This window comes from Globicephala melas, chromosome 6 (genome assembly GCF_963455315.2).
Source record: "Globicephala melas chromosome 6, mGloMel1.2, whole genome shotgun sequence".
In the NCBI taxonomy this organism is placed as follows: Eukaryota; Metazoa; Chordata; class Mammalia; order Artiodactyla; family Delphinidae; genus Globicephala; species Globicephala melas.
This window is the reverse complement of record NC_083319.1, coordinates 14,390,905-14,417,400: the sequence shown is the minus strand read 5'-3', so window position 1 is coordinate 14,417,400 and position 26,496 is coordinate 14,390,905. Positions and strand designations below refer to the sequence as shown.

The 26,496-nt window shown below is 46.5% G+C and overlaps 1 protein-coding gene across 3 annotated transcripts in view; it reads right to left on the bottom strand.

The window, feature by feature from the left end:
- CDK5RAP2 (CDK5 regulatory subunit associated protein 2) overlaps positions 1-26,496 on the bottom strand; it is a 181,933-nt gene that overhangs the window by 128,616 nt on the left and 26,821 nt on the right. For all 3 annotated transcript variants that reach the window (XM_030858863.3, XM_060300553.1, XM_060300554.2), the window contains exons 4-10: positions 21,277-21,387; positions 17,674-17,750; positions 11,341-11,464; positions 8,662-8,816; positions 4,103-4,265; positions 2,575-2,628; positions 1,611-1,730 (exon numbers count right to left, since the gene is read on the bottom strand). In XM_030858863.3, coding sequence (XP_030714723.2) covers positions 1,611-1,730; positions 2,575-2,628; positions 4,103-4,265; positions 8,662-8,816; positions 11,341-11,464; positions 17,674-17,750; positions 21,277-21,387 — 804 coding nt within the window. The remainder of the gene's footprint in view (positions 1-1,610; positions 1,731-2,574; positions 2,629-4,102; positions 4,266-8,661; positions 8,817-11,340; positions 11,465-17,673; positions 17,751-21,276; positions 21,388-26,496) is intronic.

Below are 26,496 nucleotides of genomic sequence, written 5' to 3'. Positions count from 1 at the left end.
GAAGTCACCCTTGACTGCTCCTTCTCCCAAGTCCTACGTCTAATCATCAAAGTTCCCCAAATTCACTTCTAATTTTTAATTATTTCCAGTTGTATTTCTTGAATACGCCCCACCCCTCCACTCCCACTTACTGTGACCGCTGCTCTAATTCAGCCTTTCTGAATTAGGGGGCTCTCACCTCAGCTACTGGCCTCCCTGCCTCCGTTCTCGCCCTTCCGCCGTCCCCTTTCCCAGTACAGCCACAGGCTGCTCTCGGACGCAAACGTGACCACACCCCTCCGCTCGGAGCCTTCAGTGGCCTTGCTACCCTCTGAGTTCCACCACCTCCGCTGCCCCTTGCAACCCCTCCAGCTTCTTCTCTCGCCTCACTTCAGCTCTGCGCTTGATGCTCTGAGAACCTCAAACTGTTCTGTTTCCACAAACACACAAGGGGCTCTTTCCTAACGTAAGGCTCTGACCAGCATTCTCCCCTCTGCGCGAAATGGCCTCCCAGTCTCCGCCTCCCTTCCCAGCTAATTCCTGGTCCTCCTTTAAGATTCAGCTCAGACACCTCCTCCAGGAAGAAGCGCTCCCCACTCCCCGCATCCACACCCTAACCTGGACCAGGCCCCCTTCCCTCTGCTTCCACAGCCCCCTGCACTTCCCTCAATCACAACACCTTCATGCTGTCTTTTTTCCCCACTAGACTGGCAAGCAGAGCTGTGTTTTCTTCTCTGTATCTGTGCCGAGGAGTTACTGAGACATAACTGATGGCTATACTCGTGACAGGAGAACCGCAAAGAACCATGAGCCACCACCTTGGATCCCAAAGGCAACAAGCGGAAGGCAAGGGCGACTTCTGGCTGGCACGGCTAGGGATACAGTAGTGCCACCAACGCAGGCAAGAGCAGAGAAAATGGAATAGGATGGTGAGATGGGGGCGGCGATGGAGGTGATGGGTCTGTTGAGAAAGTGCCGGATCTGAGGAGCCTGCAGACCACCCAGGTGAGATGTCGCAGTCATGGCCTTGCCTCCCAAAACTCCTTTATCTCAATTTCCTGTTGTCTTTCAAAAGATTAGACCCACGCTGTCCAATACGGTGACAAAAGTCAGAGTTTAAAAATGTTAAATACCTCATTGCTATTTTTCTTTTATTGATTACATGTTGACATCTGGCATGTATGTATTTTAAAGTTAATTTCACTTGTTTCTTTTTACTTCTTTTAATGTGGCTACTAGAAAATTTTAAATTACATACATAACTCGCATTATAATCATGCTGGACAGCACTGAATTACTCTACAAAAGAACTTCTAATTGACTACAGGACCCTTTCCCCACTTTCTATACTCATCTCAGCTCTCTTATAAACTTTTTTTTTTGAGTTTCATTTATTTATTTTTTTAACATCTTTATTGGGGTATAATTGCTTTACAATGGTGTGTTAGTTTCCGCTTTATAACAAAGTGAATCAGTTATACATATACATATGTTCCCATATGTCTTCCCTCTTGTGTCTCCCTCCCTCCCTCTCTTATAAACTTTTTACCTAAAGCTAAAAATTCAGGGTAAGACAGGCCTGTCACAGAAGCTAATAAAGAAAAGTCTCACTTCAGGGGTATCAGACATACCTCTTTTTCCTTCGACTTTAGTGCCATGGTTAGACCCTGAATGGCTTTATCCCTCTTTAAACTATTTTTCTTTTCCGTAGCAATTTCTCTTTCCTTCTCTCTCAAGTCCTTCTGAAGTGCCTAAATTAGATTAGAAAAAGATTCACTAAGTTGATGCATTTTAACCAAAATGCACTGTAAATATAACTTTAAGAGCACACTCAAACGCAGTTATTCTATCATTCCTGTCAACCTGTGATTAATGTTTCCAAGCAGAGCTGAGAATCGTGGCATCAGCTCCAAGTTACTGCTTTACCACTCGCGGCAACAGGGCTGGGTGTAGGAAGGGGATCAGATCAGTTAAGACGATGACAGCTACTCCCGTGGAAAGGACTCCAATGCCTTCTGGAATCTGAATACAGTCACAGCAGAGCCTTTGAAACCGTAGCAGGTTATTTGGGGGAAATGACAGATCATTAATTTCACTCCTTAATGCTACAAAAGCCAGCAGAGAATTTGGTTTGATGGAGAACGAATATATACATTTATAGTCTTGAGTTCATTTCTAAAGATATTCACCGCTGCCTCCCTCCCGGGCTGTTGTGAGAATCAAATGAGATAATGGACGTGAAAGCACTTTCTACGCTGGCAGGCGCTACACAAATGGCGGCCGCTGTGACTAGGGGACCCTGCAGCAGTGGCTCTGCGATTGGCCTGGCAGGTCTGAATCCTTGCTACACCTCTTCCAACTCTGTGACCCTGGGGACGGAGCCTCCCCTCTCTGAGCCCCATGTGTTACATCTGCAAAATGGGAACGCCTACTCCAGAGTTATCGTGAAGGCTACGAAACCCTCCTCTCTGACACACCTAGAGCTTGACTCAACGAGTGACAGCTACTGTCACACAGGATTATCTGTTGCACTCAGAAGAAAGCAAGAGGCAGGGATAAATCCTCAATACGTTTGTAAAAATTGTGTCAACATACCTGGATCCTCTCTTCAAAGCGATTTCTCTCCTTCTCCTCCACCATTTGTGCAGCCTAAGAAAAGACATTCATTGGTGCTCGGAAGGGATCCACAATCCAGCAGCTTCCCCAGAACGGTTAGAATGAGCACTGCATTTACTTTCCATTCCCCACCCCACTGCTGAGGAGCTCATGAAAACAATCATCCACTCCTTCTGTCTCCCCGGAAATGCACCCGAGTTAAGAAAATGTAAAGACAAACAACCCGCACGGGCTGACCACCAGCCCCATGGAGCGTGAACCAAAGAGCTACGGGACGGCGCAAAAGCCACTGAAGCACAGCGCCCGCGGGGCGAGAAGGGCCGGAAGGAGGAGCAGACGTGGGCTAATCACAGCCAACAACCAGCCGGGGAGGCCGGAGGGTTCGCTGCTGTGGTCGGGACAAAGGAGACCCTGCTCCACAAAGCGACTGAGACAGTCCATGAGCGCTGAGACGTCCCCTGGCGTTTAGGGACCACACACGGCAGCCACCCTGGGTCCAACCAGGACCAGAAAGCCGCTACCAGGCCTGCCTGCACCTCCAGGCCTGCCCACCCACTTCAAAACAGCTGGGCATGGAGGTGGCCTGGGGGAGGGGGGGCAGGGGTCCAGGAGGGCTTTGGGGTCTCTACCAGCGACCCACCACTTGGAGCCTGGGAAAATATCACGACGCGTCTGAGCGTGTTTCTCTACCCGACGAGGGGACCGTGATCTCTGCCTTGCAAGGTGCCAGGATTAATTGAGGTGCACGCTGACACCCTTCGAGTACTGCCAGGCCCGATACAAGTTATTTCCCTTCCCCGCTGCTTCTGAAGTTTCCAACCGAAGGTGGCCTCAAGTCTGCCTCTAACCACAGAGACAAACCAAACCCAGTGGGTGCAAATAAAGTCCCCGGGCATCGACAAATTAACCCATAGGAAAACAGAGGCGTGCAGGTGTGGACTATTTTGTTTGTTTTAAAGGTTTTGTTTTCTTTTTTTTGGCTGCGTGGCTGCATAGGGTCTTAGTTGTGGCATGCAGGCTTTTCGTTGTGGCGCACGGGCTTCTCTCTAGTTGTGGCGTGCGGGTTTTTCTCTTCTCAAGTTGTGGCACATAGGCTCCAGGGCGTGTGGGCTCCCTAGTTTGTGGCACGCGGGCTCTCTAGTTGAGGCGCGCAAGCTCAGTAGTTGCGGGTTTATTTGCCCCAAGGCATGTGGGATCTTAGTTCCCTGACCAGGGATCAAACCCGTATCCCCCTGCATTGGAAGGCGGATTCTTTACCACTGGACCACCAGGGAAGTCCCTGGACTGTTTTTTTTCAACCGACTCTACATGAACACGAGACTGGAAGGATAAAAGAAATGCCAGGGCCCCTGACAAAGGAGCTTTCTGGTAATTCCTCAGCAGACAACAGGGAGCTAGTATTTTGAAGGCCACTGTGTGCGAACCCTGGGGACTGAATGTGCATCCACTTCCCACAGGGGGATCAGGTCTGCTAATTAAAGTCCCCCGCCATGTCCCGTCACCTCACCTCGGTCCCTCTCTCCTCATCTCCCCTCGGAGCAGCAGGAAGTCCTCGGAGCTCTCCAGGTGACACGTTTTCATCTGGAGATGCCATCCGAGACTTCTCCTCTTTCAGGCACTGAATTAAAGCTTCTTTGCTCTTCAAAGACAGCTTCAACTCCTCAATCAGTCTGAAAGAGAACAGAATTTAAATATTAATTCTAAGCTGTTCTCTTAGCTCAGTGTAGCAGGAGGAGGTAGGTAACAGGGCCAGACATCTTCAAAGCAGACGCGTCCAACGATCGAACATAAATGGAACCACATTTTGCAGGTGGGAGATTTGGGGCCAGCATTCGCCTCCAGCCCGGCCCTGGCCAATCCATCCTCTGAGCTGCCAGACTACGGTCTGGTCAAGTCACACTCCCGCTCAAAGACTCTCATTGGCCCCCACCATCGACAGCAGTGGATTATGAATTTGGGGGGCGGGGGGTGGGGAGGGGCAAGAAATCTCTCCCTAAGGAATCTGTCAGTGAGACTCAACAAACATGACCAGTAAAGCAGAATGGTTCCAGTGAGCGTGAAAACCAGAGAGCGTCTCGCCAAGGCTTCCCAGGGCAAAGTCTAAAACAGACTGGCTTCCAAAATAAAGGCCAAACTCCTCAGCAAGGCGATCACGGCCCTGTCTTTTAGGGCCTAGTAGATCAGAGGTGCTGCTGACGGCGTCCGTCGCACCTCTCACAGGAAACGGACACCCTCTTCATTGGCTCTCAGGGCCTCCCTCCCAAGCCTGTCCAGGAGCTGGGCTGCCCTGCGCACACCACTCCCTCTACCCAGAATGCCCTTCACACCTCTGCTCCTGCATCCACCTGATAAACACCCATTCATCCCGACACCGCCAGTGAGGCGTTACATCCCCTCAAGACCCCAGAGGCCCTCCTCAGGAAGAGCTGAGCACACCCTTCTCCGGGCCACCGAATTACCCCTGACCACGGCCAAGTCATTTAACCTCTCTGAGCCTGCACTGCCTCGGCTATAAAGTGGCCATAACTTGCTTCTGTGGAATGGAGATAAGCTATTTAAAATGCTGCACAACTCCAGGCACATGGCAGAACTCAACAAATAACAGTGGCTATATGGCTATAATTATTTTTTTTTAAAACACTGAGCTATTAGCATTTTGTCAAAGGACTCTCAGAAGAGTCTCTCCAGCTAAGCCTAGAAAGCAACTCAGTAGGGTAGAAAGAGCAAAGGCCTGGAAGTCTGAGAGAGCTTCCCGAGCCCCCAAGGCGAAGGTGAGGAGTCAGCTAAAAGCAGTTAAAGCGCCTAGCAATGCGTATTTGAGTATCTGAAAATTTGTGTCCACCCAAAATTCCTATACTGAAATCCTAACCCCCAAAGGTGACAGGATTAGGAGGTGGGGCATTCGGGAGGAGATAAGATCTTGAGGGTGGAACTCGCATGAATGGCAGCACAAATGGAACTCCAGAAAGATCCCCCACCCCTTCCACAAGGTGGGGACACAATAAGAAGTCTGCGACCCGGAAGAGGGCCGTCGCCCAACCACGCTGGCGCCCTGATCTCGGACTTTCGGCCTCCAGAACTGTAAGAAATAAGCTTCTATTGTTTGTAAGCTACCCAATCTGTGGTATTTTGTTATGGCGCCCCAAAAGGACTAAAATAATTGGGTACAGAGGGAACCGGGCAGCACCAGCGCGGTGCCCCGCAAAACTCGGAGGAGTAAGACTGCCCTCTAGGGGTTCACCTTTGAAATCATCACACAGTCAACTGGAGAGGTAAAAAGTCGCCAAACTATACACTTAAAATGGATGTGTCGTGCTGCGTGCAACTTATACCTCGATAAAATTGATTTGCTTTAGTGACCTTAAAGCAAGTTCTAGACAGGGATGGAAATGAGCAGGGAAGGCCTGTGGGGACTGTAGCCAGCCTAGTGCCCCAGCCCGCCTAAGAGAGCAGCCTCAGTCCAGCAAAACCCTGGCCCAGTCCTGCCACGCCTTCCGGGTTTTCAAGAGAAGCTGGAAATCTAGACTTTCACGTGAAATTAGGTGTTTGTTTTTTTTTTAACATCGGCAACGAATTCCATCTTTTCAAAGTACTGTTTGGGTCAAATAAAATATGTCTGTTGGCTATACTGACCTGCAGGGCTCCTCAAGGCTGACTGTCTTAGAGATACAGACTAGCTGTAAGGTCCAGTTGAAGGAAATCAAGGAGCTAAAGCATGTACCTTTGAAAAGGGTGGCGGGAGGCCAGGACACGGGCAGTGTCCGTCCTGGTGAGGGCCCTGCTCAGCGGTGATGGTCAGTCACGCGGCAGACCTGGATCCAGCTCACCAGGGCGTGACGAAGGGCCCCTGCTCCATCCAATTCACTCACACCTCTGACCTCAATTTAGCTTCCTGGGCAGGTCTGCCTTCAGGGGCGGAACACACTGATCCTAGGCCCAGAAGAGTTCCACCACAGAGGGCCACACCCAAGCGAGCGGGCAGAAACCCAGAGCTGGCTGCCGGGAGCGTGCCTGAGGAACCTCTATCCCTGAGAGACGGGTGCACTTGCAGGACTGACACATCACGTTTCGGTGCCTCCCCAGCCGGACCGGTAGGAGACCCCAGGAGCAGGCAGCCTTAGGGAGGCCCCGACCTGATCACCCACGTCCACGGAGACCCCACTGCCCGGACCACAGTCAGTACGCAGCAAGCATTAACCCTTCCCCAAAAGGGCTCCGTCTGCCAAAACGATGGGCAACCAAGCTTCTCCAGCGTATGCTAACAGGGACCGAGGCTGCTCTAAACTGTGCCATGCGTCCCACCTTTGAGGGTGCCTCACCCCAAGCCCAGAGCTCTCCTCTCCTAAGCTCTCCCTGCCCCACACCCAGGCAGAGCTGATCACTCCCTGGCTTTTGTCACAGCCCAGACCCGGAACTTACCTCCAGCACCAATCGTGACTTGTGACTTTCTGTTTTTAACGCGTGTTTCCTCCCCCACATGGGAGCTCCATATAAGGAAGACAGTGTTCACCTCTGCATTCCTGGCACCCAGCCCGAGGCTAGGCTCAGCAGCTGGGGAAGGAATGAACCTGCATCTCCTTTAATTCAGGCCTCACTCCACAGGCCCAGCATCTCCTGGACTCTCCTCTTGGTGCCTGCAATCCCTCAACCCAATGCGTCCCAACTGAAAGCTCATCTTCCCACCTCCTCCACCCCAAAACATCTCCTCTTTCTCCCCTTTTCCCACAAACTCGGCAAACTGCCCTCCCATCCCACGGTTGCTCACGCTCAGGACCTGGGTCGGGGGGACCTCTGCGGCCTCTTCCCTCATCCACAGGTCCAGCAGCCATCAAGCCCTTCAAGCCATCACGCCAATCCAACCTTCCCAGTGTCTCTGCCTGCTCTTCCCCCAACCCGAGCTCTGTCACCTCGGTCCTCGCCACCATCACCTCTTATCTGAACTTCAGCATCATCCCCCTGCCAACCCATCCTCCAGGGGGCAGCCAGAGGGAGGGCTCGAAATTTAAATCTGATCCTGTCATTCCCCCCACCCCCATCCTTAGCTCTTCAGTGGCTCCTCACATGCCCTGAGGACAAAACCCAAACTCTACCAAAAGGCCCACAGGACCTGCCCCAGCTTCCCTCTCCCCAGCTCCTCCTATCGCCCCGCCCCCGTTCCAGACCACGACACTCGGCCAGGCTGTACTCTTCCAGTTCCTTGATCGCGCTTTAGAACAATTTCTGCCGACTTCCAAACTAGCTTGGCTCTTCAATGAATGGGCCAGAGGTTAGCCAGAAGTCTCACTTTTGTTTAGTTAACTCAACCTTCCACTTAGTAACCACCAAAGCAAGGCAAGAGTATCAAAATGCAAAAACGGTAAAAAATAAAACCTCCACCCTCTCCTGACCAGTTTTGATTCAAAGTTTGGTTGCGAGACATAAAGGGCATTTAAGATTGCCGAAAAGCCGTATGGCCCACGCACTTCTCTGGACCAAACGGCACATGTTTTATTTCTGGACCATTGAAGAGCTCTGTACTTGGTCTACATTGTTTTGGTCCCTCGCACTGTACTAATCTGGGCCCTCAGACTGCATTAAAAGACATGATGGAAAACAGGTCACAAAAAATTCACTAGTATTTTACTGTGGGGATGGAGTCACTTACTACTCCCTTTGGGAAAATCTACAAGAGAAATGTCTCTCTGACAATGACAAGTAAAACTGGGCTTCTCCTGAGTTACTAGCTTGTTTTGTCTTGTGAGCAATGTGAATCTTATGTCCACCAAAATTGTTTTTCCCTTTTTCCTTTGGCTACCAGGAAGCTTATAGCCAAAACCTGAATGCTAAATTTAGTATCTGAGTAGAACTTTACAGCAGGAACTTCTGTCTACTAATTCTATCTCTGTCCTCATATCACTACCCTATTCCTTTCCCTTTCACCCTGATTTTATCCCTAGTTTTCTCACTATGGGGAACAAGTAGAAAAAGAAGGGGAAAAGGGTAGGAAGGCAACAACTCTTTCCGTTTTTTTTGGATCATGCTGCCAGATAAATGGATGTCAGAGCATCACAGGGGTAAGAGCCAGACCTGTCCTTCTCTTCCAGGACCAGAGCCGTCTCCAGATCCCCCTCGTGCATCTTCTTCATCTCTGAAAGCTTGTTTTCCAAGCTTAACCGAAGAGCCTTCTCTGTTTCTGTTCCAGCAAAGGCCTTTTCCAGCTCTGCTTCGGCGACTTTCACATCCTAGAGTTAAATTAAACGCATTTGATGCTATTTTTCAATACAATTGGGAACACTTTGAAAGGAAATTGGATTAAAATATAAATATTTATGACTTTTTCTCCAGCACATTTCCCCTCTCTGAATTGTACTACACATGGGGAGAATCAGTAATAAATACATTCACCAGCCACTTTTCCCCTCTTGTATCCTGAAGAGTAACAGGCATTTCCAATGGAAAAGACTCTACAAGAACCGTATTTTGGGTTTTGAAAAATCTGATCAATATTTACAGTTTCAATGAGAACGAGGAGAAATGTGCCTCTCGATACCTAATCATACATAAATTCCTAGGAGTCACCATAATCTCCATGCAAATTCTTCCCACACCCCACTGCCCCCTCACTACTTTTAAGATAATGACTACACAACTCTAAAGTGCATTTTCTGTATCTCCAAGGTGATTTAGGTGGTAAAAAACTCTTATGTTCTTCCTGAGAGCTCAGAGAAGCCAAAAAGGAAATTGCCTAAATCACGCAGGCAGCGTCTGTGTTGGGGAAAAAGGTCCTGGTGCTCAGGAAAGGGACCGGATAGCAGATGTGAGTCTCCAAGTCCTCATGCCGCTGCCTCTGACTGCATCACAAAGATGAAAGGCAAATCGAACTGGATTCAAAACCCAGCTCTCCCACCACTTACTTGCTGGGTGACCTTGAGTAGTCCCTTAACCTCTCTGAGCCCATTTCCCAACCTATAAAACAGGGATAACCACCGTCTCAAAGAGTTGCTGGGAGACCGTCAAATGCCTGCTGCGTCACAGGAAGCTCAAAATACGCTGGCTTCCTCTTCCCTGCCCTTCCCTCCACGGTGCTTTGAGCAAGGAGCTTTACTTATACTATCTTTGATCCTCACTCAATCCTAGAAAGTTACATACTGACAGAGAGGCTAGACCAGCCCAGAATGCAGGCTCTACAGCCAGACCACCTGGCATTTACTACCTGGGTGACCTTGCGCCAAGTGACTTGGCCACTCTGTGCCTGTGTCATCATGTTTTTGGTTTTGTTCCTAAAAAGGGATAGTAAAAGCATTTACCTCATACGTTTACTGAAGGGATAAACTAAGTCAGTGTATGAAAAGGCTGAGAAGGGTGCCTCAGACGTGGTAAGCCCCCCATAAATCGTTAGTTCACTGCGGGTACTACAATTACCCTTGCAGGGCAGACACCACTGGCCTCATTTCACAGATGAAGCAGCAGAGGCTCAGAGAAGGCAAATGTCTTCTCCAAGGTGACAAGCTAGTGATAGAGCAGGGATTCAGCCCGGTACTGTCAGTCACGCTGCTACCCTAAAACCTGGGGAAGCACTTACTGGGAAAAATAAGATGACTGAACCAACAGATTAAGTCTCTTAGAAGTCTCAGAATTACATTTTAACTAAAGTTCAGAATTCGGGCTCAGCAGACCCTCCTTTTGGTTTCAGCTCTACTGCTATGACCAAGACTAAGTTTCCCAGCTCTCTGAGCCGGTCTCGTCTGTAGTTTGGACCTAGGATCTACACACCCCCAGGGGGCTGATGTGAACATGACAAATGGAAAAGACCACTATAAGCTGTAAAATACAGTACAAATGAATCTGCTCTTTGTATCTAGAAGTGCTTTGTGGTGTCATTTCTCCTCTTATCTGCCAAGAAGAATCAGGGTTTTGGGTAGAGAAACAACAGACTTCAAAGATCAAGAATTAAAAGGAACTGGTATCACTCGATGATGAGCTTAATATGGAGGAAAGCTTTTCAACATCTAGGAGATAAAGTTGTGTGGCCAAGGAGCGCCCTGATTCCCACCACAGGCTGAGAATGGGGGGAAAGAAGAGCTACACACAACGGCTCCCCGAGAGGAAGCAGGCAGTTGGCACAGGTGGGATGGAGGGATGGAGACTGGGCTCTGGGGACAGGGGCTACGTGGCCACGCATGGCCTACGAGTCAGGAAACCTGGCTCCAGGCTTAGCTGTGTTAGGCGGGTCGCCTCCCCTCTCTGGGCCTCAGGCCTCAGCTCCCTCTTCTCTAAAGTAAAGGAACTAAACTAGATAAAAAGAAGGGTGGTGTTGCAGTCAGGACACAGGCTGTAAAATCAGCTGTTGTAACTTAAATCCGGGACTAAACGTGGACTAGTTAGTATTTCTCTCTGTACTTCCGTGTCCTCATCTAGAGGATGGAGACGATAAAGGCCAGCGCGCAGGGTGTAAGGGTATAAATTCCATACGCAAAGTGCCTAGACCGGGGTTGGAGCGCAAGGGGTGCTCAGCAAGGGGGGGCTCTTCTCCCTGCTGAAACCCTGACAGTTTATGACAAGAGGAACAAAATTCTGCCCACTCGGTTACGAACCCGCTGTAGGAAACACATTCTCCTCAGGGCTTTCAGACTTGCCTCTCTTTTTTTTTTGGCCGCACCACGCAGCATGCGGGATCTGGTTCCCCGACCAGGGATCAAACCCACACCCCCTGCAGTGGAAGCACAGAGTCTTAACCACTGGACGGCCAGGGAAGTCCAGACTTGCCTCTTCTAAAAGGAGTATTCTCTTGGTTAGGAGCTCTTCGACCTGCTGCACCTTCTTCTGAGCATCTTCCTTCACCCGCTGAATTTCAGAGCCACCCCCTGCGGTGAGGCTCTCAATTGCTTTGCTGTGAAAAGAGGCAAAGGCATAAAATGCACAAGAGTGACAGTCAGATGGTGATTCCAACCGCTCCAAAGAGACAAAGAATATTTGTTGGTCACTTCTCCCACAGACCTGTGCTGAGCTTTTTTTTTTTTTTAATTAAGATTTGTAATTCAAAAGCACAGATAATGCAATATATAAATGTATCAAGTCAACCGTGCAGTATACCTTGAACTTAACACAATGTTATATGCCAATTACATCTCAATTAAAACACATATATAGGGGCTTCCCTCGTGGCGCAGTGGTTAAGAATCCGCCTGCCAACGCAAGGGACACGGGTTCGAGCCCTGGTCCGGGAAGATCCCACGTGCCGCAGAGCAGCTAAGCCCATGCGCCACAACTACTGAACCTGCGCTCTAGAGCCCACGAGCCACAACTGCTGAGCCCGCGTGCCACAACTACTGAAGCCCGTGTGCCTAGAGCCCGTGCTCCGCAACAAGATGGAGCTATCGCAATGAGAAGCCCGCACACCACAACGAAGACCCAACGCAGCCAAAAATAAATTAAATAAATTTTTTTAAAAAATAAATAAATAAAACACATATATATGATATATACATATAGTTCGCCTACTAACCAGTGATCTTCTTAGGGTCAACTCCTAGAAAGGGAATTACTAGGTTAAAGGATAAGCTCGTTTTTAAGACACTCGACAGCTACTGCCGAATTCCCCACCACGAAAGTTCCGATAAAGCACACCTCCACCGGCGGCAGGAAAGGCAGGGCGCTGGTGTGACAAACCAGTGCGCAAGGAGCTGGAGACAACGAAAATAAACCTGCAGGTAAAGGTCCTCTGCCACTGGAGGGAGGAGCATCTCAAACACAGCACGACCACTCGGCAAGCACGAGCGGCAACTGAGGGCCTGAGGAGAGGAGGTTACCCGCCCTCCACCACCTCCAACATAACAGGCAGACTTCACATCGCCGGCATCGTGGAACATTCTCTCTGCTTGACCAGCATGCTGGGGCTGGCCCACCAACACCAGACACAGCGCTACGACCACAGACGCCTTTCATTTTGGTTCTCGAAAAACAGCGCCGGATGTGAATTTGTGAGACACAGACTCAGAGGCACGTCTCATCAGATTTCTAAAATGACTGCGGGTTTCCAGAAGGCAGAATGATGAAGGAGACGGCTCCACCTAAAGCTAGCTTTTCAGAAAAGCTGCAAAAGGATAAGTCTATTCACCACCAGCCTCCCATGCCCTACTTTAAGGGTATATAACATTTTTCCAAAGAGGGGCCACGTGATCAGACACTCACATGCACAGGCCATGTGAATTTCTGACTGAGAACAATGCAAAGTCAAGAGGGCCATCTTTGCTGCCTTGAACATGAGTCGCCTGCAAATAAAGACTTTATTCATATCTTGTTTCCTTTCACCAATAAGCCTTCAGAAGGCCCCAGTGTCATGATATCATTTTAATGGAATTCAATGTGAACAATTGGAAAGAAAGAACAGGGGCTCTGAGGCTGAACAGATCTGCTTCCAAATTTTGACTCTATTATGTCCTCAGCGTGACTCTGGGTAAATTACCTCTTACACCTCAGTTTCCTCATTTGAAAAATGAGATGATTAGCTCTTAGAACTAATGTGCTAACACATGTGGTGGCCGTAGCGCGGTGCCCTTCCTCTCTGATCTGAATGCTACCTGCTGGCCTGTTGTCCCCGAGGCCACCGCAGCACTGGCCCCTGCTGCGCCGCTGTGAGAGGCCTCGTTCCACCGCCTCTGCTGGCATCTGAGCTGAGAATGGATCCTCTCTGGCCAGAAGTAAGACCACCACGGTCACCTCCTGATCACTGCTATGAAACGTCCTGAGCCGCCACTCCCTCAGCTCATTTCCTGATCAGTACTGTCTGGAATTCACAATGATTCACAATCACTTCCATCACTCCTCAAGAGGCATTATACATGGCTGGAAGATTTCTGTACTAGAAGCTTTTCCCTCCTGAGCCTTGGACACAGGATTTTTCCAGTCCCAAATTTCCACTAACCACCAGAAATGTTTTAGCCCTTGGGCTTCATAGAGACTGCTCTAGAAAATGGCCTGCTCGACTGCCTCCCCCTCCCCCCGCCTCCACCACCCAGTACGTGCAAATACACCGGCTCCCGCCTATCAGCCCAGATCAAACATTTCTGTTTTGCAGTCTGAATCATATACATCGTCGAGGGGCTGACTACAATTTTTAACAAGTACTGGTATTATTCAGTTTGGCTGCACTTTAGTTACACCAATAAAATATATTCCCAATAACAAATGTTCCAACTTTTCATTTATCACCTTTGTATCTCTGTAGCAATAAAATTTATACTCAGCAGTATGGCGCAATTTTCCCCTACTGATGGAATTATTGTTTTTGTTTGTGTTTTAAAGCCACAGAGATAAAATTTACTCCCGACAGTATGTCTGCTTTCGTTTTTAATGCCCCCTTACTGTAAGTGAGAAATACAAGAATAGAAAGCCGGCAAACTATATACTTACTCCAGAGCAAGGCAGAGCGAGCTCAGACCAGGCCAGTCCCAGTTCTGTCACCAACCTGGGCAAGACTTCCTACTCCTCTGAGCCTCAGTTTTCTTTCCACTCAAATGGGAACACTGGCTGCCTCAAACAGCTGTTGTAAAATCAACTGCAATAAAGCATGTCAAGCGCCAGGCGCAGGGTTTGGGGCAAAGCAGGATCTCAGTAAACATTCGTTCTCTCCTTCTGCCCTTTCTCTCTTTACAGAATCTGGGGCAACAGATGAGATAGACAGCAAGGCCTAAGGAGAGGAAAGGTTTACAGAAACTGGTCTAATCCAGCTTTCCACCCAATACAAGACAGAACTGTCTATAAACACCACCCTCACTACCCTTTCTAACCCTCAACATTTCCTCTTGACTCTTTCCATTCTAATTATAGTTTTTTAGAAAAAGCAGGGGCTTTTCCTGTGACAGGTGCTGGGCATTTCGGGGTAAAGAAAGGCACCTTTAGCAGACGTGTGGTGGACAGGGCACCTAGCCTGTGGCAGGTAATTCTCACAAAGGCCCCATGAAGTAGGAACAGCTGAGAAGCCAAGACTCAGAAGCCAAAGACCCACCTGCTGGCAGAGCCAACCCAGAGCCCCTGCCCCTTTCACTGGCCCCATCTCCACTCAAGTAGGGGAGCAGGCTCTTGGCCTCACAAGATGTACAGTCATGTTAGAGAAGTGAGAATCACATACAGGAAAATAAAGAACATGAAACCTAGTGCTAGGCTAAAAGTCAGGGACTTGAGTTCTAATCCCAGCTCTGATCTTTCTAAGTGATTTTGTCATGGTCCTTCCCGTCTCCAGGCCTAAGTTCCCCCCGCTACAAAAGGTTTTCCTAGAAAGTTGCCTAGCTCCCAGGATAATGATGGAATGTATCAATAAATGGATGTGAAAGCGTTTTATAAACTGTAAAGTGTTACATACACATGGGATTGCCATTATATGCCAGAGCAGTCTGTACAGAGGTTGAGATGTGGACCACGGGCAGCCACGGGTCTCAGCATGAGCCTTTACGGAGGGGAGGCGACAGGAAAGGCATCTGGGCCAGGAGGGGACGGGAAGCAGAAGAGACCTGCCAAGGCAAAGCTAGAGCAGCAGGGGCAGGACATTTTCAGTACCTGTGCACTACTGGGATAAAGTGTTGGTGGAGAGAAAGCTGGAGCAGTGAAGTCACTGTGACTTTCTTAAACAGAACCCCTGCCCTAGAAGGCATCCTTGACATCGCCCTTCCCACCATTACCAAGCCCTGTGGACTTTGCTTCCCAATCATCTCCCCAGTCCCCCCATGCAGCTCATCACGAATCTCTTGCCTAAACTACTGGCCCAGCCTCCTAACTCGACTCCCTGCTTCCACCCTGGCTCCCTCCACAAAACATTCCCCACTCAGCAACCAGAGTGACCTTTGAAAAAACAAAGCCCTGATTGTGTCAGCTGCTTAAAACCCATGACTGTTTTCCATCTGATCTCAGGATAAAGACCAAAATCTCTAGTGAGGCCTCAAGACCCTGCAAGACAAGATTGAGCCCCCTAGACCTGTCGTATCTCCTGAGACCTGCACAGTCCCTCCTCCTTCAACACCTTCTCCACCCTTTCCCCCTGGTCAAGGCCTACTTACCGCCAGATCCAATCTCATCTCAAATGCCACCTTCCCGGCCACACACCTACAGCTACGGACCTATTCCTGCTGCTCTAACTCTCCTAGCTTCCTCCCTTTCGCTCACAGCTCTTTTCCCAACTTGTATTTATATATCTATTACTCCAAGTATTCTATCCCGATCACTCCTTCCAGAATGTAAGCCCCACGTGTCTGTTTGGATCACGGCTCTATTTCCAGGAACCTAGGCCAGTGCCACACACGACAACTGCTTGATAAATATTTTCTGAATAAATTAATAAAGCTGGTCAGACCAAAAAGGGCCTTGGACACCAGTCTGGGCAGCTGGAAAATCTGTGCATACAAACACGGGCACCAGCCCCCAAACGCTCAGCTCGGTGCGCTGGTACTGAGGCACGCACGTGGCCTTTTTGAGTCCGGGTTTCCATGTGCACACGCCTGGCTAGAAACAAGTCCTGGCTGAGATCTGCAGCAGGCAGGGTGAACAGAGTAGGAAACAGACAGAATTCTGCTACTGACTTCTAGGCTTGGTAAAGTCAATTTGACTTCCTGCCCAGAGAACGATGTGCTTCCAAACAACAACAACAACAAAGGCAACCAACAAAAACAACGTGTTAAGGGAATTCCCTGGCAGTCCAGGGGTTAGGACTCGGCGCCTTCACTGCCTTGAGCCCGGGTTTGATGGGGAACAAAGATCACGCAAGCCCAGCAGCATGGCCAAAAAGAAAAAAGTGTCAATCTAGTTTGTTCATTCATTCATTCATCACTCACTCACTCAGAAAATACCACGTGTGCACAGTCAGCGTAACTCAGAGAAGCCTGGGCCAGGGAACCTCTAGTCTACTCAGAGCCCACAGCAGTCCATGCCGGCTGCTGGCTGTGTGACAATAAAAGGAATTGTGTGGCCTGGCCCAGAGCAGTGCAGCTGTGCCCTAGGCCAAAGGCCCTACGCCCCTGGGCAGCCGTACCCAGCAGGAGCTCTGCTGCTAGGACAGATGAAGCGCTCCCATGTAAGCTTCCAGCCAGGTCCCTGGTGGGTCAACTCTGGGAAGTCTTACTCCTCTCTCACCAAGCGAAACTCAGCACACTTAGGTGCCTCACCCCGTGCCCACAAACGCCCTCTGTCACTGCACCTCCAGCATACCCCGTTCACAGGCTCACCCGTCTCCAATGAGCTCCTGAGGGAAGGGACATCTCTTCTCAAGTCCTCAGCGTGTGGCACACTTACGTGAGAAATGTTTATGAATGAATGAATGACCAACTGAGTCACAGACTGTATCCTCTGAACTGTGCTTGTTGTTCAATAAATATTTAAATTAATTAACTGATTGACTGACTAAGGTAATAGTTTTCCAATTTTTTAAAGCAGTAGAACCCCTCTTATAAACTAAATATTACAAGGGACCCTAGTACATAAAACACACGCAAGAACGCGCTCCTCTGGTCGAAGCCCCACCCTCCGCCCCCCTGCCTCACCCACCACAGGAGTCCTTCAGGACCCCGAGGCCCCCCAGCCTTTCACAGCAATGAAGATGAAGGAGCTGCTGATGTAACTGACAACAGGGATGGATTTCACAGACACATGGCTAAGCAAAGAGGCCAGACACAAAAGGGCGGGTGCACAGTGTACGATTCCTTTTCTATACAGTTCAAAACCAGGCAGAACTAAGCAATGCGGATGCTAGCGGTGAGCAGCGGTTATCTTTGAGGGAGAAGGGTAAGTTCTGGGAGCACAAAGGAAGCGTCCGGGGGGCTGGTGATGTTCTGGTTTCTGATCTGGAAGGTGGCCCACAGCTGTGCCTGCTTTGTGAAAATCATCATGCTGTATGTACACTTACGATCGGTTCATCTTCCTGTAAGTATGCTACATTTTAAAAGTTTGTTGAAAAATAATTAAATAAAAATGTAAATTTCCTCGCGGTCCTCAGAGCCCCGCTGGAGAAGAACTGGCTTAGAAACACAAGGTTCTCTTGTACCGACGCACCCAGCCTCCACCACCAGAACCCTGGGCGACCTGTGAGCTCGCGGCAGGGGGACAGGTACTCACAAGGCTTTGAGGAGCAGCCGCTCTCTCTCCTGGAGCTCCAGCTTCAGACTCTCTACTTCCACCTTGAGCTCGATGTTCTTCCAGACAAGATTAGGAAAGAAAAGAAACAGTGTGAAGCACAGGACATCCGAATGCCTATAGTGGGAAACCTGCTTTCAGCACGGACTGGCTCCGTGATGCTCATAATAGACAGATATTAGATTCAAACCCTCATTAGCCTCGGGGCACAGGGAAAAGGGAATTACTGAACACTGGTGGGCTCCAAAGAAGGCCTTGGATTTCTCAAGGCTTGGAACAATTATGTAAATTTTCCAAGCTTCTAAGAGCCAGAGCATTCAAACGTTCAGGCATAAATGTCATACAAGTGAGGCTGATTTAAAAATTGTTTGCCCTCCACCAGGCAAGTTTACAATCAATTCTGCAGCTTGCTTTTACCATTCCAAGGCAATTACTTCTGGTTGTTTGCAATCATGCATGTGGTGGTGTAGCAGTGGGAATGTGTTACAGCATCAAAAAAATAAAACCTGTGGATGGATGAGCAGGAAGCCACATCACCGCCTGTCTCATTTCAGTGTAAGATCTCAGGGTGCTCCCTCCCCAAAGAGCCGTGACCACACAGGGCCCGCTGTCTAGAGGGGACACCACAGTGTTCCCCAGCCGTCTTCCTCTTAAGTGACTGGAACGAAGGGAGACACACATGGTCCTGGGCTTGTAACTCACGTGAGAATCCAAAGACAGACTCTTTGGCACACGGGTCACAACGTGAGGCAGCGGGGAGAGATCAGCTTCGCAAACCAGTCCACAGATGTACCCCAGACGGAATATTAGGTGAATTCATGCAGTAAAGAGGAAGGTCTGAGTGCGCAGCCTGCAGGGGACTGCTGTAAATCCAAGATTTCTCTAATCTTGCTCCTGCTTTATTTTAATAATTTATGCCAACTTTACATTTTATTCCACACTACATGTGTATTATTTTAAATAAAAATACCATTTCCGGTAAAATTTACAATCTCCGAGGACAGGTCTACCTCCTTTTAGCCAAGGAGCCCTGGGGGGAAGAGCACCCCTGACTGAGAAGTCAGCCAGAATGGAAAGACCACAGCCTTGGGACTAGACGGACCTGGCTTCAAATTCTGCCTCCACTCCTTCCCAGGAGGAAACCGTGGCAAGTCAGTGGATACTCGTTTATTTACTCATTCCTTCACTTCACAGACATACACCAACCCCTGTGACAGGCCAAGCACAGGCTAAGCACCAAGGCCACCACGGTAGACGAGGCAGACGCAGGCCCTGCCTTCCTGCTCACACCCAATATGAAAGTGCGAGTGCGAGCCTGTAACTGTCCTTAGAAACACAAGCCCAGGAGGTCAGAGAGCAGGTGTCTCCTTTCGGATCCCTCAAGTGTCACACGAAAAACATGAAGCCCACCTGACATGGTGGATTTGAGGATTGAATGAACTAACAAATGAGAAGAGGCTACGAGACAAGGCTCAGACTGTGTTATTTTTTTCACTGTCAAACAACAGGAACTAAAGAAGTCATCTCTGCAGCAGAACTTTTTCTAGAAGAAACTGATCTTGGCATAAAGGACACTGAGTGACAGTGCACAATGTCTTCAACTGTGGTTTTGTGAAAACTGCAGAAACACCCTTCAAAGAGAAGATTCCTGTTCCAGCTCTCTGAAGGGCAGAGGGCTTCTATGTAACAGCTGATATCATGTTCTAAGTGCTTTGCTTTCTGATGAACCAATCGGCACCCCAGCCCAGCAAATTTAAAAGAATGGACTGCTAACAGGTCCACTAGACTTTTTTTTGCAAGCTCAATACTTCAAGTTATAAACTTATATACATGGCGACCATAGTGTCTAAACCAAAAATCAAGACACCTTATAAGCATAAAATGGAATATCACTATAAAAAAGAATGAAGAAGCTCTTAAACCACTATTAAGGAAAGATATTCAAGATACTGTTAAGGAAAAATGTGAGGTGCAAAGCGAACATGCTCGCATTTATGTGAAAAGGGGGTCTGTACACATGTACGTACACACACAGTGCTTGCTTGTGTACACATAAAATTTCTCTGCCTGAGGAATGAATGATATTGGTTAGATCCACGGAATCTAGGAGACAAGGGTGGAAGAAAGTCTTTCCAGTGTATACCTTTTACGCTTTTTGATTTTGAACCATGTACACCTATCCAAAAAATTAAAATTTAAATAAAAGTATAATTAAATCAAGTCATCTAGCCAAACAGTGGAAAAGAAGAGCTGAAACTGTGTAGTAGAATGAGGTAGGCAGACCCGGGCCCAAAACCCATCTCACACAGCAGCTATACGACAGGGAGCAAGCTGCTGATCTTCCCTGAGCTTCAGCTGCCTCTCCTGCAAGGCGAGGACCACCTCCATTGTACAGGACCGTCTTGAGAATTAAAACAAGCTGATGAATGCACAAATGCCCAGGACAGGTGCCCGACCAGGAGTAGGCAATTAACTTCCTTTGATGTCCTAACGCCCATATTCGTTCTGAGATACATGATAATTATACTTGCATACAAAATATTTTCGGTTACTGGGTTTTCTTTAAAATTCTGATTGCACCACCACTTCCTTCCAGAGAAGGGGAGACCCTCACTGTCCTTCTCTCCCACAATAAAGAAAGAGAAATCGTGTCCTGAGGGACAAGGGAGCTTTTCAATGGTTGAAAAGGCCCAGAAGTACAGTACAATCCCTCTTCAAGACAAGCCCATTTAAGTCCGTCCGCTAAAACTCAAGGAGAGTTCTTTTTCCTCCTTCAAAAGCTTCCACTGGTGCAAACTTCCGAATAGAAAAAATGGAAGAATTCTCAGGCCAAGGGCTAATCTCCTAGAGAAAGTCAAGAAACGGGCACTAAAATATTGTTTGTGCTCATGTCTCTTCAAGAAAGCCAAGTTCCTTTTTCAACTTTCAGAACCAAGGTTTGTTTTCAGGCGGAGACCTCCAGGTCAAGACTTGAGATAGGAATAGACTCTTTCTTCTGACAGTGATAAGCAGGCACACCAGGAATACAGAAGAGTCAGATCACAGGAAAAATGACAAGCCTACCTTCGGGCCGCCCACGGAAGCCCCAAGACAATGATGATCATTGTCAAGCGCTGACTGGGTGCTGAGGCTTTTCATCTGTCAACTCATTTTAATCCACACAAATAACCCCAAGACAGAGGGATTATCACTTAACTCTGGAAGCAAGCCCAGAGAGCTGAAGTGACTTGCCTACAGTTACACAAGTTAGTCAGTAACAATAGGATTCAATTCCAAAGACATTCTACCATTTCACTGTCTTTGTCTAAATTACAGATAATGAGAAAAAGGCAATTGAGATATGGTAAATCAGAATTCCCACTTTAAGAAGAGAGAAGGACTCCCTTAAAATTAATCTTGTATCGCCTTTTGCTTAATATTAAGGTCATCCTATTATCTCTTCATGCTCCCTGTAATCAATTCAAATGAAGTGAAAGCAGTGCTCTCTACTCATGCCAACTCTGAGAACAAATATTCATCAAACTTCTGCTTGGACTGACTGTTAGAAAAGACACTGGGAATGGTGGCAAGAAGCAGGGCACTCACGGTTTTGTAGACGTGTTCAGTGGGGCCATCAAATTCCTGTTGCATCCTTTCCTCGAGGAAATAGATGCGGAGCTTTAGGTTAAAGTTTTCTTTCTTCAATTCAGTGATTTGCTAGAAAATAAGAACAGATGGGTCATCAGAAGTAAGATCTAAGGGACAATACCTGCATGAACCCCCATAGCTTCCAAGGCTACAAATGGAGTAAAAGCTTACCGTTGCTATAACTGTACTAACCCAGAAGTAAGAGCCAAACTCAGGACCATCTGAGCACTGAAATGCATGATGACTGAGTGGAGAGAGGATTCATGACTCCACACTGACAGTGAGTAAACAGGTAAAGAAAGAAAAGGAAAGGAAAAGGGGAAGCTCTTCTTTACAAAAGAAATCCAGTTAATAAATGTAGAAGAATAACAGGAAGAGAAAATCACCCTTATACAACTGCTATGGTAATAACTGACTCAGGCAGGAATCATCAATGCGTAAAGCGTCAGGTGAAAGAACACTGGAAGCCACGATATTCCCACCCCACAGATGGCTTGTTATTTACAAAAGGAGAGTATCTTCACAATTTAGAAACCTACTAGACACCACCCTAATCAAGAGAATTATTTAATACCACCTCCTGGTGGAACAAAATGACATCTCGTGCCTCCTGAACTAAATCACTGAAAGTAAGCAATTGCATTTAAAATGTTAAAACACCTACAGTCTTTTTGTTTTTTCTTCTCGCACCTCACCATTTGCAGGATCTTAGCTCCCCGATCAGGGGTCAAACCCAGGCCCGGCAGTGAAAGCACCGAGTCCTAACCACTGGACCGCCAGGGAACTCCCAAAATGCCTACAACCTTTAACTTGCGTCTAATCAAGAGTTGTCAATCAAACAAATCCAAATTGAAAGACATTCTACAAACAACAGGCCTGGACTCTTCAAAAATTTTAATGACAATCTTAAGGCAAAAATGGCTGGGGGACTCTTCTAAATAAGTGGAGGTAATAGAGGCCTGACTACTAAGTACAGTGAAATCATATAGTGAATCTTGAAATTTTTTTAAGCTCTATGGAGATAACTGGGGGAATCTGAATAACAATTTTATATAAGGTAAGAGTATTATGATTTTGTAGGAGAATATCCTAAGTAAGAGATACATGCTGAAGTACTTAAGGGTGATGTCACATGCCTGCAACTAGCTCTCTAATAAGTGGGGAGGGAGGGAAAAAAAAGAGATAAAGCAGATGTAGCAAAATATTAATTGATAAATCTAGATGAAGAATATATGGTTGTCTGTTGTACTATTTTGCAACTTTTCCATAAGTTTAAGATTTGTTAAAATTAAAAGTTGGAAATTAAAAAAAAAACAGATTAAGAAAACTAGTATTTACCAAGACCCTGCTATGTAAGAGACACTGAGCTTAGGTAATTTAAATACAATATCTGCACCCCTAAAACAACTCTGAGAGCAGATTACCCCCGCTATACACATGATCAAAAATCACATAACCAGTGGAAAAGCTGAGATTCATATCCTGCCCTGTCTGGCTCCAGTGACTATGATGTGTCAAGTAAACCTCACTGCCTACAGAAAACACCTGATTTACTTGTGTGTAACAACCAGCAAGCTTTCTAAAGCAGGTTAACCTAACTCCAAGAACAGAAATTAGCATACACACTAAAGCTACTTATATATTCACTTTTTTTTTTTTTTGCATCATGCGGGCCTCTCACTGTTGTGGCCTCTCCGATTGCGAGGCACAGGCTCCAGACGTGCACGCTCAGCGGCCATGGCTCACGGGCCCAGCCGCTCCGCGGCATGTGGGATCTTCCTGGACCGGGGCACGAACCCGTGTCCCCTGCATCGGCAGGTGGACTCTCAACCACTGCGCCACCAGGGAAGCCCTATGTTCACTTTTTTGATAATTTATTGAACCGTTCTCACGTGATTTAAACGTGCTCCTACATGTATGTTACAGTTCATTTTTCACATTTTTGAAAGTCAACAGTCCATGGTTATAAGTAAATTATGATATGGCCACTCAACAGAATCTTATGGAGCCACTAAAAAGAATAAGAGATCACTCTGTGTACTCAAAGGAAGTTATCAAGACACACTGTTAAACAAAAACACTATGGTATAGAATATTATATGTGGCAGGCTACCATTGTGAAAAGTAAGGGGAAGATATGCTTACTTGCTTGATATAAATGGTATGTATCTGGAAGTATATGCTATATAACCTTTTTACCTTTTGAATTTTTTTAGTATAAATTTCCTAACAAAAAATAACTTAAAAATAATATTAGATGAAGGCATCCTTTTTAAAGACTATTTGAACTGTGAAGAGACTGCTGATGATGTTGTATTAAACCCAGTGTGTCTGCCCAGGCCATAACTCATGCATCTGTTGTTCCCCTTCCATTCTCCAAGTCACTACTCCAGCTCAGTTCTCAAAGGCAAAGCAGAAAGATCAGGGGCTTTGGAGACAACACTAAGTTCAATCCTAACACTTCTCATAGAGTAACCCTAGATTTGCTACCTTTCAGAGCCTCAGTTTCTTCACTTATAATATAGAGATAATACGCTTTTGTCAGTACTAAATGAAATAAAATACTGTATAGAGGATGCCTAAGACAGGGTCAACAAAATGCACAAAGAATGAAGAATAAATTATATGATTTGATTATATCAAAATGTAAGACTTGTAACTACAAAAAGACTCATAAACATGGTTTAAAGTCAAGTGATTAAGGTGTTGGCAAAATGCCAAGACATAGGGTGCACTGTCTTGAAATGAATGGCAAAATGAAGTCTCAGCAGAGAAACAGAAAACGTAGAAAAGAACCAAATAAAAATTTTAGAAATGGAAAGTACAAAAACCAAATAAAAATGGACTGGGTGGGCTCAACAAATGGGGATGACAGAATACTCAGTGAACTTGAAGACAGATCAACAAAAATTATCCAGTATGAAAACAGGGGGGAAAAAACTTAGAAAAGAAAAAATTAAGAGAGCCTCAGGGACCTCTGAGCCAATACCAAAAGGTCTTTCATCAGAGTCCCAGAAAAATAGGAGAAAATTAGGAGAGTGTAGTATAAAAAAAAAAATTGAAGAAATACAACTTAGAACTTTCCAACTTTTGAAAAAGGCACAAAACATACAGACTAAAGAGGCTTATCAAACACCAAACAGGATAAGTTCAAAGAAATTCACATCTAGCAACCACTGAAAAATAAAGACAAAAAACATAAAACAAAAACAAACAAACAAAAACTCTTGAAAGCAGCCAGAGAAAAATGACACATTTATGAGGAACAAAGATTCAAATAACAGCAGATTTCTCAGTCAAAACCATAGAGGCCAGAGGGCAGTGGAACAATATTATTAAAATGCTGAAAGAAATTGTCGTGCTAGAATTCTTAAGCAGTGAAGGTAAAATGAAGACATTCTCAAATGAAGGAGAACCAAGTGAATCCACTGCCAAAAGATCTGCTCTAAAAGAAATGCTAAAGGAAGTTCTTCAGACCAAAGTGAAGTGAGACTACAGAGAGAGATGGAAACTTCAGAAATGAAGGAAGAAGAGAGAGAAGGAAGGAAGAGAAAAGCAAATGGTAGTAAATCAACTATACTTCAATTTTTAAAAAATGATAAATATCTAGATAACTATCTAGAAGAACAGTAGAAATGAAAACACCTCAAGTTCTTTAAAACATTTATGACAGTAAAGCAAAAGTTAAAACATAGTCTGGTGGTATTTTCAATGTTTTTGGATATAAAATATACTGGGGATAGGTGTGGCAACGTTTTTACATTTCACTTATGGTGAAATGAAAAGTTCCTATAATCTCTAAAGCAACCACTAAAAATTCTTTAATGTTTTAAAATAACCTATACAAAGAGATATGTTCAAAAACTCAATAGATAAATTTAGATGAAACAGTAAAATAACTCTAATAATCCAAAAGAAGATTTAAAACGGGAAACAGAAGAATCAAAAACAGAAGAAACAGGGCTTCCCTGGTGGCATGGTGGTTGCGAGTCCGCCTGCCGATGCAGGGGACACAGGTTCGTGCCCCAGTCCGGGAAGATTCCCACATGCCACGGAGCGGCTGGCCCCGTGAGCCATGGCCGCTGAGCCTGTGCATCCGGAGCCTGTGCTCCGCGACGGGAGAGGCCACAACAGTGAGAGGCCCGCGTACCACAAAAAAAAACAGAAGAAACAACAGAAAACAAGTAAGAAAATGGTGGGCCTAAATTAAAATACATTGATATATGTTAAATGTAAATGATATACACAACAATTAAAATACAGAGGTTATGAGAATGGATAAAAAACCCAAAGCTGTGTACAAGAAACCCACTTCAAATATAATGATAGAGGTAGATTAAAAATAAAAGTTAGAAAAAGAGGTACCATGCAAACACTAATTAAAAGAAAGCTGGAATGGTTATTCATATCTGAGAAAAGTATTCAGGCATAAAAGGGACATTACATAATAATGAAAAATAACAATCCTAATTGTGTATGTACCTAACATTACAGCCTCAAATTCATGAAGCAAAAACTGATAGAATTGAAAGGAGAAATGAACAAATCCACAATTATTGTTTGAGACATCAATACTCATCTCTCAAAGAAAAAATAGACCAAAAAAATAAACAAAATATAAAAATGCTGAGCAACACCATCAACCAACTAGATCTGATTTACACTTACAAAATACTCTAGGGATTCCCCTGGTGGCTCAGTGGTTAAGAATCCACCTGCCAACGCAGGGGACACAGGTTCAAGCCCTGGTCCAGGAAGATCCCACATGCTGCGGAGCAACTAAGCCCGTGCGCCACAACTACTGAGCCTGTGCTCCAGAGCGCATGAGCCACAGCTACTGAGCCCATGTGCCACAACTACTGAAGCCCGCACGCCTAGAGCCCGTGCTCCGCAACGAGAAGCCACCACAATGAGAAGCCCGCACACCGCAACGAAGAGTAGCCCCCACTCACCGCAACCAGAGAAAGCCCGTGCGCAGCAACAAAGACCCAACACAGCCAAAAATAAATAAATTTATAAAAATACTCTACCCAGCAACTCAAGTGAACGTGGAACAGTTCCCAAGATATCCTGGCTCATAAAACAAACCTTAACAAATTTAAAAGAACTAAAATCAAACTATATTCCCTGACCATAATGGACATAAACTAGGAATCAGTAACAGAAAGAAAACTGGAA